The sequence below is a fragment of the Delphinus delphis genome, chromosome 17 (genome assembly GCF_949987515.2).
Source record: "Delphinus delphis chromosome 17, mDelDel1.2, whole genome shotgun sequence".
NCBI classification, from domain to species: Eukaryota; Metazoa; Chordata; class Mammalia; order Artiodactyla; family Delphinidae; genus Delphinus; species Delphinus delphis.
Window position 1 is genome coordinate 74,077,538 of NC_082699.1, and position 15,184 is coordinate 74,092,721.

The 15,184-nt window shown below is 41.5% G+C and overlaps 1 protein-coding gene across 7 annotated transcripts in view; it reads left to right on the forward strand.

The window, feature by feature from the left end:
• Positions 1-15,184, forward strand: part of KHDRBS3 (KH RNA binding domain containing, signal transduction associated 3) — a 179,851-nt gene that overhangs the window by 83,712 nt on the left and 80,955 nt on the right. For all 7 annotated transcript variants that reach the window (XR_009516688.1, XM_059995230.1, XM_059995231.2 and 4 more), the window contains 2 exons: positions 4,891-5,007; positions 11,243-11,389. Coding sequence is in view for 6 of the 7 variants with exons in the window: in XM_059995230.1 (XP_059851213.1) it covers positions 4,891-5,007; positions 11,243-11,389 (264 nt within the window). In the remaining variant the exon portion in view is untranslated. The remainder of the gene's footprint in view (positions 1-4,890; positions 5,008-11,242; positions 11,390-15,184) is intronic.

The window sequence follows — 15,184 nt, forward strand, 5'->3', positions numbered from 1 at the left end:
CTCAGTAGTTGGCTTCTGCCCACCTCCATAGACGCTTAGCAGTAATTAACAGACGTTGTGTCTGCGCTTCTGTTTTTCTTGTTTGTCATCCGGCTCTTCTGTGAGCAGATGGGGCTCAGTACGGACGCGGCCATTGCTTGTTTCGGTTCCTCACCCAGCACCTAGAACGTGTCTGCGCTTCACCAGTGTTGTAGCGAGAATAACACTTCCTGAGGGCTGGACACTGATGTCAGTACCTGTGTTGTTGATTTTGTCAATATTTAAAGAAACAAAGCAAAGTGGGTTTTGTTGCCCTTCCTCCTGCAGATTAGGAGGGGAGATATAGGGGATGTGGCTCTGAGCAGATTTCAGTAGAGGCTGTTTTCCTCTCCCCCACTAGCCAAGGCAGGTGGTCTCAGGATTCTTCCCCGATCTTGCCTGTGAGCACTTGGGGGTTGGGGGTGCGGGTGGGGGTGAGTTCCTGCAGGAAAAACCTTTGAGAAGGTGTCAGCTCTCTAAATTCTGGGCTTTTGGTCTTCTCTGCTCTCATGCTCGTCTCCCGTCCAGAGAAGCAGGTGCTTGAGTCTTATCTCTCCCCGCAGGTGTCTGTACTCTCTCCAGCCGTGTGGTTAGTGTTTGCCATGGCACTTCAGCATTAGTTTGTATTCTGTTCCGTTTTCTTCCTGTTTTAAGGGTGAGAGTGACGTTCTTTACAAGCTCTACATCTGAGCTGAAATGGGTAGTTCTTGGAACACGGTAATTTTGAGAAGCTGCAATGGGTCCAGAATGGCTAAAGTCAAAAGCAGGAGAGTGGTGAGACTGGGGAGGTGAGCAAGGGCGGTGCTGGAGAGGGCCTTGCACGGCAGTTCCGGGGCATGAGGACTCCTCGAAGGGGAGTCGGACAGTCCTGTTTGCAACAGAGATGTAACAAGGTCTCCTTTGGGTTAAGACCTCTCTGCTGATCCAGGGAGATAGAAGTGGATGCAGAGATGGAATTCTGCAGTGGGCAAGGTGAGGGATGGTGATGGCGGGACTAGTGGTTGTGGTGAGGCTACAGGAAAATGGGCAAGTTTAAGAGAGCTCTAGGAGTTAACATCGTTACGATACAGTTCACTGATTCACTGGACATTGACTGAATGCCCTCGCCGCACAGGTGTTGGATCAGTGACTGCAAAAGGCCTCGTCACTGCCCTCATGGAATGAATGTCAGGTTTCTGGCTTGAGTTGCTGCATGGACGGTAGTGCCATTTGCTGGGAAGAATAACGTATCTGCTGCTGCTACGTTGGCAGAGATTACAAGTTCAGTTTTAGTGTTGAGTAAGAGGTCGATAAAGCATCCCTTTGTTAGACTAATCCACTTTTTGGTGAGCACCCAATTAAGGGAAACGCTTTAATGGAGACAGTGACATGTCCTTGATTGAGGCTTAGTTGTTTATGAAATGACAGCTTAACTTTAATTGTCCCCATGGAACAGTGTCATGTCACAAATGTAGTTTAGATCAATTAAAGCGAGTTCTTCCTTGATCTTTACTGGGGAAGAACATCATTATTGGATCTTATCCGTTATGTGGTAAAGCTCAAATATACTGTGTGTTGGTTTACCATCTTCATAATCCTTTGAAAAGTTTCCTATTTACAGTTGTAACACTTGTAATACGATAGTATATTTGTCATATAATAATTGGCATCTGGAGAAAAATCATTGGTCTTGGAAATAACACTTTTACCTGCGATTCAAATCTGCGCACAAATGAAATCATTAGTAAAAATGAAGGCTGAAATGTATTAGGTTCTTACTGTCTGTCTTGCCAATACACTCATCAAATAGAAAACAAATCCTGGCTTAAGGAAGGACAGACTTTGTATTTGGAAGGGTTTCTGGAAGATCAGGGAAAGGGGCTGCTCTTGTGATAGGGAGAGCTCTGAGCCTGAGGCCTGTCGGTGTCTCAGAGGTCAGACCACACAGAGAGAGAGTGGACGAGGCCGGGAAGGTGCAGGGACGCGGGGGGAGGACAGGACGGGGGGCAGGAAGGGACAGGCGGCAGAGAGCGTCTCGCCCAAGGCTGGTCCCTGGGAGCAGAGGGCCTGTCGCAGAGGCCTGTGCCAGCCCAGGTTGCCTGTGTGAGGAAAGGACAGAAGCTTAACTGGAGTTCGATCACGTCAGGTTAAGGGACATTCTCTGACTGATCACTGGAGACAAAAAGAACAGCTAATCTTTTATGGCGCAAAGAAAGGAGGGTCTGTGTCCAGCCTAGAGAAGCAAGGGGGTCGCCCGCGTCTGGGGAAGAGTAGTTCTCTGCAGTGAGCCGTTCCCAGGAGTGCAGAGGGTGCGTGGGCTTAGGTGACTTTCAGCAGGTCCCAGCCCTCAGCGCTGGATGCGCAATTATACTGCAATCAAGATGTTTAAAAAAAAGAAAAAAATTTTTGGTGGCTGCAAAATACATGGATAAATGGTAATGACCTTCTCTGGTAAAGACCAGAGAAAGCAGAATCCTGAGCTTGCAGGGCAAGAGAAAGCCAACCAGAAACATGCCTATTAGTGTGGGAAAACCTCGAGAAGACTCGGGAATTGTAGATACCAGTTAGCTGCATGTGAATTTATGGGGTGGAACTGACAAGAGGGAACTTGGTGGAAAGTGTGCATGAAAGTAGTTAGACCCCTGGATCCTCTCCCCAGCTGAGAAAAGCGGGCGTCTGCCCTTCTTAACCTAGCAACAGACGAGAGATTTCCTGAAGAGTTTGAATAAGAGAAACTTTAGGTTCTAAGACCCAGATGGATACGGCTGAGGGCTGCAGTGAGATGCCACACTGAAGATGTGGGAATTATTTCCTTTAAATAGAGGTGTGTGTGCTTCATAATGGGATTCTTCGTATTCTGGCAGCCAGGCTTATATACCTCCTCCTAGGAAGTTGGGGAATTCCTATTCGGGGAAATGCCTAGCACAAGGAAAAAGAAATACAGATATTGATATTTGAGTAGCTTTGGGTGAAAAAACTGGGCTGCTGTGTTGCAGTGAATTGTTATGTCCAGTTGTCAGATTGCACGTATGAAAGCAGAACATCCAGTTAACCTGTTTGAGCCTCAATTTAAAATTTTTAGGAACAAATAGCAGAGGATTACCAGTCATGTGAGGAAAGGCCATAGTGTAGCAAGAAACAGATTCTCAGAACGTGGAGGGTAAGGGGAATCTGTGGGAAGAAGCAGGCTCTGTGAGCTCCACGGCGTCAGGGAGGGGACAGCCACCGCCTTTGACGCCTCAGGAGGATAAGAATTTGTATTACTTCCAAAGTGCCATAAGGAAGGGACAGATATAAGAAACTGCTGTTAGTAGTGAAACATGTGATAGCAGAAATGAGAGAATCAGTAGAAATGTAGGAAACGTAATTAAATCTCCCAGAAAGTAAGACAGAGGGAGGTGAAGGAGGGAGGAAAAATCAGAGAAACTTAGAGATCCAACTCAGGAGGCCCAATATCCGATAGTAGGATTTCCAGAAAGATAAAGCAGAGAAAACAGGGAACAAGAATGAGGGAGGGTGGGTTGAGACATTGATTCCCCGCCCCCCCACCCCTTGTAGTAGTATTTGATATTTTAAACTCTGTAGACCTCACTTCTATATTTTTTAAAGTAATTTACTTAAAATTAAATTTTAAAAAGCAGAAAAAAAGATGACATGTAAAGGTTAAAAATAGACAATTTAGTTTTTGTTGAAGACCAATAAAATTGAAAATGGGCAAGGAAAAAATACCATTTTGACTTTTTAAAAGTACATATTTCAGGAAAATTACTTTAATTACCATAGTTAGAGACACGAGGAACGATTTTGTCTTAAAAACAGCAACAGCACAGCAGTGGCATGGCTCATGGAAGGTGGCTGATATCACAGCAGCAACTACGTGAGTTTGTGATCAAGAATCCTGCCAAAGAGAACAGTTTCTCTCATGGTAAATAGGGCTGACTTTCTATTTGGAAGCAAGAAGAATTCATAATTATTGTAAGGCTTTTAGAAGTTGTGTGAAATTCCTATCAATAATTATTTCATTCAGTTGTATGTATTTATTCTCTATTAATGTGCTAAACATTGTTCTAAATGATTTGTTTATGTTGACCCATTTAATCCTCAAAATACCCTGCAAGGGTAGGTCCTATTGCCGTTCATTATTCCCACTTTACAGATGAGGAAACCAAGGCCTAGTGACCCCGAGCCCAGGGTCACTCGGCAAGAAAATGGAAAAGCCACGTTTTACAACCATGGCAGTCTATCCTCAGAGTCCGTAGTACCCTTAATTAATTCACTGCTACTCTGCATGCTGACTAAAGAACCCTCCGCATCTAGGCTAAATAGATAGATAGATAGATAGATAGATAGACAGACAGACAGACAGGTGGATTTTGTCATAAAGCCTTGGTCAGCCACTGAAGGCGTAGCACTCCTCTAGGCCAGTGCACTCAGTGGTTGATTAACTGAGGCTTAAGTGCTGACCAGGTAGAAGAACCCAGACACTCCATGGTGACCAGTTTAGTGCACATTACAGGACACTTGGTGTCGTTTTTCCTCACCAGCAATCTAATTCCAGCACTGTTCGTGGTTAATGTTGAATGTGTGCTGAAATTGTCAGGATGGCAACTAAGGAATTCTGGGAATTAACTTCATTTATTGATACAATTTGTAAAATACAGCCATCACTGAAGTGATTTGGTAGAAAGAAATACATCCTTTGTTTGTTTGTTTTAGCCCTGTTTTATGTGGTTTGTGGGAAACATTATAGGGTGATGCATGTAGCAGTAACTTAAATACTTGTCGTTAGTCAATGATGTGTAGCATACTGACTGCAGTGTTTCCTAAAATTCAAGAAATAAATTATTTTCCTCAGATACGAATGTTACAAATTTGTCCTTTTGTTTCTCCTAGTTCAACTTTGTGGGAAAACTTTTGGGGCCACGTGGCAATTCTCTGAAGCGCTTGCAAGAAGAAACCTTGACAAAAATGTCCATCCTTGGAAAAGGCTCCATGAGAGACAAGGCAAAGGTAATACTTATCATAAACAATGGCTACTTTTTTAGTCAAGTTATATAATGTACTTTGAGATCATCCATGGTATTAGTACATATGATATAAAAGCTAACTAGGACCTCAAATGAAATTATGTGAAAATGCTATATATAGTGATATATTTGTGATACTATTTAGAAAATTCGGTCACTCTGGCCAGTTTCAGAATATGTAGTACCTTAAACCAAATCTGTAACTATTATTTTTATTTATAGAGTGAAATTGTAGCACCTGTGCTTTTGATTCTAGAAGCAATACCTTCTAGAAAGTACAGTGGTATTGAAATTATCATGAAGAGAAATGAAAGTTATCTATAGTCTCACCATTACTATTTGCATTTTAGATTAGTTCTTTCAGGTCTTTTTTCTACGCCTGTGTTCCATATTGTTGACTTTATAAAGTATATGCTTTTATTTGCCGTTTTTGCCTTTGTTTTGATATGCTATGCATTTTACCAAGTTAAAATTGATTGTAAATGTTTTAATAATTACTTCCTGTTCTAACACATAGTTGATGTATTCACATAACTGCCTCCTCTTCTAAATAAGCTAAAATTACTGAGTTATTTTTATTGATCACTTTCTTAAATATACCAATTCTGAAAGAAATTTTCACATTTCATAATGTGCTGTCGCTTATGTAGTTCTATTATTACTTTGTTGTTCTCTCATTATTAAAAAGATTTATACTACAGAGAACAAAATCCACATTGAGTGATCACTTTCCATGAAATGATTGTGTTAGAAAAAAAGTTATTTAGACAAAATCCAGCCTCCTCACAAAAAAGTCCATTTAACAGTAGCTTTTATAATTAAAAAAAAAAAGCCACCATTTGTTTATTGAGCAGCCACTGTGAGTCAGGTACTCTGTGAGACATTTTACGTGCATTATTCCATGTTACCCTTGGAAAAATGGTGACAGATACATAATAGTTTCCTTATTTTATGCAAGAAAAGTGAGATTCAGAGAAACTAAATATATTATTGGATTAATCAGGGAAGTTCATTATATTATTTGATTAAAACATGGCTATATGTCAGACTCATATGGGATGCTGTTTAAAAATATAGAGTCCCGGACTTCCCTGGTGGTCCAGTGGTTAAGATTCTGCACTTCCACTGCAGGGGGCATGGGTTCAGTCCCTGGTCGGGGAACTAAGATCCTCCATGCTGCGCAGCGTGGCCAAAATTATGTGTGTGTGTGTGTGTGTGTGTGTGTGTGTGTGTGTGTGTGTGTGTGTACTGTCTCAAATGATGTTACTCTGGTTCCCTGACTCATCTATTCTGGCAGTAGGAGCAAGTGGAACTGTATATTGGTCAGTTGGTCAGAAATTATGTGTATCTTGTTGGAAAGCATCCCATCCTTGCTGATATCTTAATTAAGTTTTCAGGAAGGCCATCTGGTAATGAGGTCCATGATATGACCAGTGAAGCCCATAGACTTTGTGCTGCTCTTGTTTGTTATTAAGGGAGTTCCTTGGTGAGAAGCAACATTTTGTGCTCTGGCGGCAGTGATCAGGGCCCCCAAAGATCCTTTTACAGGTAGAAGGGAAGCAGGGAAGGCAAGTCTTTAGCCAGATTATATGTCCAAAACTAGCAAGTGCCTGGCTGTGCGTTTAATGAAAGGGATGCTAAATAGCATAGCAGGGCTGGGTGGTCCTCCCAGGCCATATTGCCATTTTAAGGGCTGGTGGTGGTTCTCTGCTGCTGGCATATTAGACAGTCAGCAGTGGCAGTAGCCTGGAATCCTTTTTGAGGGGAATCCGTGTTGTGGAGTAATGCATAACCGCTCTCCCTGTGAGGGTGGGATGAACTGGGAGATTGGGATTGACGTATACACGCTACTACATATAAAATAGATAACTAATGAGAACCTACTGTATAGCACAGGGAACTCTACTCAGTGCTCTGTGGTGACCTAAATGGGAAGGAAACCTAAAAAAGAGTGGATATATGTATACATATAACTGATTCACTTTGCTGTACAGCAGAAACTAACACAACATTGTGAAGCAACTGTACCCCAATAAAAATTAAAACAAACAAACAAAAACAAGACCTCTTTCCCTGTCACCATAGGTACTTTGTTCACGAGTCCTTTGAGTAGCATTGAGGTGGCTGGGGAATGAGGTGCTTTGACGTCTGCAGCAGTGGGTCCCCTTGGCTGCCTGGTCACCGAGTGCATGCACTGCCTCACGTGGGGCTCCCTGTTCTTACACACTTGGGCCTCTTCCCAGACCACTTATCACCCCTTCACTAATCCTCTCATTTCTGTGTCCTTGACCACAGGGGTCAGCAAGTCAACAGGGGGATTCTGCAAGCGGCTGATCATTTACGTTCCATCAAGACACCTAGAAACTGAGGAAGTAGCGTAGTCCATTGGGCCCACGGTCAACGGCCTAGGAGCAGAAGCCCTTCACCTCTCGGCCCCTAAACCCCACTTCCATCGGCGGCCTTCAGTGGGGCAGCAGTTGCTCAGAGCCTAGTCTGTGAATCCTCAAACTGCATGAGTGTTTCTTCATCTCAGTGTGCAGTCATTCTAGTAAAAGCTCCCAGATCCTTACTGGGAAGACTGGGAGGAAGCGTCCAGTGCATACACACCAGGAGACGTTACAGTTACTATACTCACGCAGCCTTCTCCTCTAGATTTAGCTTAGCTCTTTTGTTCTCTGCATCTCTGGGGCAAGCAGGGATCTGATCTTAGGCCAGGAGGTGATAAAGGGTAGCAGTAGTAAAGCATGAGAATTGTCATCTCCTTTCAAGGAACTACCTTGGCTGTTCGAGACAGGCTTCTGCCAGTGTGGAAGGCTCAGTGGGACTTTAGCGTTTGTATACTCAGAGTTATTTGAATCTTTCCAAATGTTGCCAGTCCAGCTCCCAGATTTTCACTGTCCTCCGGACACCGTCCTAAGCCTCCCATAGCGATGACCAGGCAACGTGCTGGTCGTTAGCACACGCCTGAACTCTGCCTGGTCTGTTGACTCCATCAGCCTGTGGCCATAAGCAGTAGAATCTTCCGGGATGCTTCTGGCTCTGTGGGTCTTGGACTGATAATGCCGCGTGCTGAGTCTGTCATGTCCTTCTTTAAGTTCTTCAGTACAGTAGGAACAGCCCCTTTCATCCCACCTGGCCCACCGTGTCTCCTCCTCGCCCGTCATGCTGTGCCAGGTGGTCCATCAGTTACACCTTCAAAAGCATTTCACTGACAGTAACCACAGGTGATAATTTAAGTAGACAGGTGTCCCATCTGCTGTATCGTAATCAGATCCTCACTGCCTGAACTCTTGAATACTGATTTCAGTTGATCCTTTTTACTAATTTTTAGTCTACAGAAAATTCTCAGTTAACAGTGTTTATTTCTAAAGAGATTTCCATTCCTTAGTACTAAAATCTCATCCTTTTAGATTTTCAGTGTTCACCATTTAAATTCTAATGTGAACATAATCATTTTCTTCTTGTATTTGCTACATTGACGATATTATAGGAGTCATTGCTGACAGGTATCAGGTGGTTACGTAGCACAATAATCACTATAATGCTGCGGTCTGTGGAGCCTTCAGTTTGTGCCAAACATGCTAGACGTTTTGCCCACCTCATCTATATTACAGAATAATGGAATAATTAATACTGTTGTTATGTAATAATAGTTATCATTACTATATTTATCATTTGAGTGCTTATTACGTGGTAGGCATAATTCTAAAGACTTCCTGTGTCTTTTGAATTACTACAATTCCTTTATTACTAATAACTCCTAATGACTGTTATAATCACTCCTTTATTACTACAACAACCCTTTGAGCAGTAGGTACCACGCTATTATTATCCATTTTAAAATCACCTCTTCAAGATGCGGATAAAGTAACGTCACCAGTCATTGGATTTGGGGTTTGAAAGCAGCACTTCAAACACAGTCTGTGTTCTTCCCCAAACACTGCATTGCCTCTCATCATTAACCCAAGAAGTAACCCATTCATAACTGCTCAGTCTATGGAGCTGCGTGACAGCTGTGGTTATGGTAAGAAGGCCTTCCTGTTCCAGCTTAGGTTTGTAATAGCAATGAGAATGTTTGCCTATGAATCAACAGTTATAACCTCTCATTAAAAGCATTAGTTTGGTGCCATATTAGAAAAAGATAAGAAATGTTCATTTCAGTAGTTCATGCTTTCAAAGATGAACTACTGTGCATAGAATCCAGTTTCTAAAACTTCAGCTGTGAAAGGCAGAGTCAGATCAAATGATTGAAAATGTTCCAATTAGAACAAGAACTAGTCCACCGTTGGCATGAAAGCATAGTCCTTTTCTTTTTTTTTTTTAAATTTATTTATTTTTGGCTGCGTTGGGTCTTCATTGCTGCGCGTGGGCTTTCTCTAGTTGTGGCGAGCGGAGTCTACTCTTGTTGCGGTGCGCGGGCTTCTCATTGCGGTGGCTTCCCTTACTGTGGAGCACGGGCTCTAGGCATGCAGGCTTCAGTAGTTGTGGCGCACGGGCTCAGTAGTTGTGGCTTGCGGGCTCTAGAGTGCCGGCTCAGTAGTTGTGGCGCTTGGGCTTAGTTGCTCCGCGGCATGTGGGATCTTCCCGGACCAGGGCTCAAACCCGTGTCCCCTGCCTGCATTGGCAGGCGGATTCTTAACCACTGCGCCACCAGGGAAGTCCCAATAGTCCTTTTCATACTTGACAAATTTTGAAGGAAAGGCGTAGGATATTATGGTAGCTTATGTTTGCTCTCCCTTCAAAAATATTTTTCTTCTTTTCTTTCAGTTTCTGGCCCACTTTCCATAAATGTGAAGGAAACTAGCATTTACTGAGTGCCTGACACGTAGAAGGCAGTGTCCTGGGCACTATATATACACTGTCTCCTGGGCCAGGCCTTTACACAAGCTGCCTTTGTAGTCTTCTCAGTGGACCTACATTAATATACATGTGTTAACCCCAAATTGATTTTGCAAACTAAGTGTTGGATTACATATAACTTGTTCAAACTCACACACATACCTGGTGACCACCATGGCTAAAATTCAGGTTTATCTAACTCTAAATCCCCTGCCCTTTTCATGCTCTTTATTTTGATATGTCTTTTCTTTGTAAAAATTCAGATTAGTTAAGTAACAAAAGTTGAAGCCTTAAGGGGTGAAGTCAAGGGCCTGTGTGCCTCCTCATCCTCTTGGCTAATTTTGGAATCAACAGGTGCTGTTGCCAGGAATTCATGGGTTCTCTCTCTTACGGGGTGGGTTTTGGAGAGGCTAGGAAGGTTTCCTGCCGTTTAGAAATCACTCTAGGTGTAGGTTCCTACTAATCTTAATCTCTCTGTCTGATTTTAATGTTGAGAACAAAGACTATTAAAAGAACCCGATTCTGTAATTGCTACTCTAACAAAGGCTTGTTAGAAAAAGATAATGGAGCAAAGTGAGTGGTCTCTTAATGATCTGGGGTTTTTTCCCCCCTGAATTTCATTATATCCACCAAAATTTTTTTAAATGTTTCTCATAATCATATAAAATCCTATAACAAAATTTTTCATTTATTTTATTCATTGTTTTATTCTCAGATATAGTGCCTGGCATGTAGAAATGGTTTTTTGTATGAATGAGCAAATGAACATAGAAATGAATAAATAATATTTACCTATTCATTCAAAAATATTTGTTGAGCATCTACTATCTACCAAGCACTTTTCTAGACAAGGAGCATGCAGCCCCAAACAAGACAATCATGGGTTCTGCTCCATGGTGATCACCTTAAGTGAGAAAAATTAGAAAATGGACGAGCAAAAAGTAAGGCATTTTAGATAGTGGTAAATGCTTTGTGACAGCTCAGGGGCACACAGGGTAGCCAGTGCAGAAGTGAGCTTGGTTGCTTGGCCAGTCTGAGGAACACGAAGCGGTTCTCTGCAGTGCCTGGAGGGGTTGGGCCGGGCAGGCTGCAGAGCGCGTGGCCTTGGGGAGATGGCTGGAGGACTCCTGGGCCAGAGGCAGGACTTGAGACCCCTCCCACAGCAGCAGGAAGCCTTTGGGGTCTCCATAAAGGCCTGGGGACAGCAAGATCAGATTTATGTTTGAAACTTTCTTCCTTAGGTGGTGTTTGCTGTTGGGTGAACCTCTTGTGATAACCACGTGCCAGATAAGCTCGTGCCAGATAAGCTCGGGTAGTTTTTCTTTTCTTTTTCTTTTCTTACAGTGACACCCTTTTAAACATGATTTTTCTTTTTTCAGGAAGAAGAGTTGAGGAAAAGTGGAGAAGCAAAGTACTTCCACCTCAATGATGATCTCCATGTTCTGATTGAAGTGTTTGCCCCGCCAGCAGAAGCCTATGCCCGGATGGGACATGCTCTGGAGGAAATCAAAAAGTTCCTCATTCCGGTGCGTACAGTTTTTCTTGATAGTTAATTTGTATTTTAAAGTCCTCCCTTTGTTTTAATCCTTGACAGTTCTTATCAGTAATTGTTATTTGCATAGCGCTTTGTCTGTTACAGTGTCCCTGTGAATTACTTGGCATCATTCCTTCTTTACCTGTGAGGCCAGGGATTTTTAAAGAGATTAGGTAATACTGCAAGAAAGTTGAAGAGCACAGTCACTGGTGTGCCTTTGGGGTCTCAGGCCCTGAGCCTTGCTGTGACACTCAGTCACTTCACAAATTCGTTGCTCTCGAGCGCCAGCTCGTTGGTGCGGTCCACGTGCCAAGCGCTGTGCTCGGTGGTGTGTCGCGTGAGTGAGCGCAGCCCCACAGGAGGCTTGTGTGGTTTAGGGGAGAAGCACGTGGTTTCTGTGCAGCGTGAGGAATGCTTGATGGTGTCAGAGCGGCGGGCACAGAGAGGAAGGCACTGTGTGGGTGTTTATGTTTTTGTTAACAGTTGATGGTCTTTTTTAATCCTTTTCAGACACCCTGACATTGCTGAGAATGTGATAATTTGAAGAGAATTTGTCCCTATTTCCATTACAAAAGTTAATTTTGGTCTTTTGTATAATTTGCATGTTCTAGATTTAAAAAACAAAAACTTGAACACATTGGTTCTTCAGACAGTTTATTTTAGAGAAACTGTCACATCTGCCAAACAGCTGTCTGGGATAAGACTGTGTTCAGCGATTCCCAGTGGTGTAGTAGATTGACTTACCTACTGTAGCATGTGTCACGATTATGTTATCTGTGAGGAAGACTGTCACCTTTATAGGGAAAGGACGTTTTAAATCATGATTGTCTTGGAAAAGCCAGGGCATAAGACCATATTAAGTATTTTAATTTGGGAGCTTAACAGAGTTTTCATTAGTTCCCTCAAGCCAGTGTGATGATCCTATTATTCATTTAGTTTAAAAACAGAGCTTTTGAGTGCTCTCTATTTGATAGACACATGTGGACTAATAAAAGACATGGCCCCTGCCCTTATGGAGTTTATATAATGGGAGAGACAGGTAAGAATCAGATATTTATATAAATGACTTTAAAATTGTAACTGACAAGACCAAGGAGAGGTTTAATGTCCTTGTGGTCATTCAGTGTGGACGAGGGAGTGCCGGCTTAGCCAAGTAGGACAGACTCTGTTCTCCAAAGGTAGCAGCAGCTGTCCTCCCACCCCATCACTTCTCACTCTTCCACCAAGAGGTAGGCTCGAACTTCTTTCACCTTGAATCTGAGCTGGCCAGAAAACTCTTTGCCTAACCCAAGGTCGCCAAGAATTTCTGCTGTGTTTTCTTCTTAATGTTTTATGGTATTAGCTCTTGCATTGAACTCTATGATCCACTTGAAGTTACTTTTTGTGTATGGTGTTAGATTAGGATCTAAATATATCTTTTTCTATGTAGATATCCAGTTGTCCCAGCACCATATGTTAAAGACAATTCTGTCCCTATTGAATTGCCTTGGCACTATTGTTGAAGATTAACTGAATATAAATGTATGAATTTATTTCAGAATTCTCAGTTCTGTTCCATTGATTTATATACCTGTCCTTATGCCAGTACCATACTCTTAATTACTTCAGCCTTATAGCAAATTTTGAAATGCAGGTTGTGTAAGTTCTGCAACTTTGTTCTTCTTTTTCAAAATCGTTTTGGCTATTCTGGCTCCTTCGCATTTTTATGTATATTTTACATTCAGCTTGTCAATTTCTACCAAAAAAAACAACAAAAAAAACCTTGCTAGGGTTTTGATAGTGCGTTGAACTTGTAAGTCAATTTGGGGGTAATTTTCCATCCTAACAATATTGCACCTTCTTGTCCATGAACACGAAATGTCTCTCCATTTTTTTAAGAGATATTAAAATTTTTTCTCAGCAGTGTTTTATAGTTTTCAGGATACCAGGCTTGCATTTCTTTTCTTAAATTTATTTCTAAGTATTATATACTTTTTGATGGTATTGTGAACGGAATTTTTTTTTAAATTTCATTTTCAGGTGGTTACTTGTGTATAGAAATGCAGTTGATCTTGTTTGTACCTTGTGACTTTGCTGAATGTGTTTACTAGTTTCAGTGTGTGTGTGTTTAATGGAATTATCAGGATTTTCTACATACAGAATCATGTGATCTGTGAATAAAGAAAGCTTTACTTCTTCCTTTCATATCTGATGCCTTTAATTTTTTATTTAATTTTATTTTCTTCCTTATTACACTGACTAGAACTTTCAGTTGAGTAGAAGTGAGGATAGACACCCTTTCCTAGTTTTCAGTCTTTTACCCGTGAAGTGTGATGTTAACTGTGGGGTTTCTTTTGCTGCCCTTTATCACGTTGAAGAAGTTCTCTTCTGTGCCTGGTGGTAAGAGGTTTGGGTTTGTTGGTTTGTTTTAGTCACAAATGGGTGTTGGGCTGTGCTAACTGCTCTTCTGTCCATTGAGCCCCTCACGTGGCTTTTCTTCTTCATTCTGTTAATAACGGCGTATTGCATTTGTGATTTCAGATGTCAGGCCAGCTTTGCAGTCCCAGGTGTAACTCTACTTGGTCGTGATATGTAATCCCTTTTATATGTTGCTGGAAACATATAAAAAACCCTAATAGTTTAATGATTATTACATCTATAATCATGAGGGATATTGGCTTGTAGTACAGTATTTTTATAGACGTTTCTGTTAAAGCACACATCTAGCATTTCTGGTGCTCTTTGTTTCTTTATGCGGATAGAGTTGACATATGGTGTTACTTGTTTTCAGCCTGAAGGACTTCCTTTAGTCTTTTTTGTAACATAGGTCTGCTAGCAAAAAAAGTTTTTTTCTCGGCCTGTCTATTTCACCTATATCCTAAAGTTTAGCTTACAAACGTACCTCTTTTTATTGCGCTTCACTTTATTGTGCTTCAGAGATACTGTGTTTGTTTTGTGTTTGTTTTTTTTAACAAATTGAAGGTTTATGGCAACCCTGTGTCAGGCAAGTCTGTTGGCATCATTTTTCCAATAGCATTTGTTCCCGTTGTGTCTCTGTGTCACATTTTGGTAATTCTCACAATATCTCAAATGTTTTTACTAATTTTATATCTGTTATGGTGATCAGTGATCTTTGATGTTACTACTGTGACTCAACTGAAGGCTCAAGTAATGGTTAGCATTTTTTAGCAGTATTTTTTAATTAAGGTAAGTACTTTTTTTTTAAGACATAATGGTATTGCACACTAATAGACTACAGTGTAGTGTTAACCATAACTTTTATATGCACTGGGAAGCTAAAAAATTCGTACGACTGGCTTTATTTCAATATTTGCCTTATTGCGGTGGTCTGGAACCAAATCTGCAATACCTCCGAAGTATACCTGTGTATAATTCTTGGTCGACGGTTTTTTCTTTTATGTGGTAGGAGGCCATTCTTCTATTTTCTGGCCTCTACTATTTTTGATGTGAAGAGTCATTAATTATTTTGTGGTTTTGTATGTAATCTGTTGTTTTTCTCTTGCTGTTGCTCAGACTTTCTTTTTATCTTTGATTTTCCACTATTTGACTGTGGTGTACATGTTTATCTCAAGCGAATATGTGGGTTTATGTTTTTCTTCAAATGTGTGGGTAGTTTTCAACCATTGTTTCTTTAAAATTTCTCTGCCTTTCTCTTCCTCCTCCACCACCCCCAACCCCTGGATTCCCATTATATGTATGTTGGTACATTTGATGGTGCCCCACAGATCTCTGAGGCGCATTTTTCTTCATCCATTTTTCTCTGTGTTTTTCAGACTGAATACTTTTA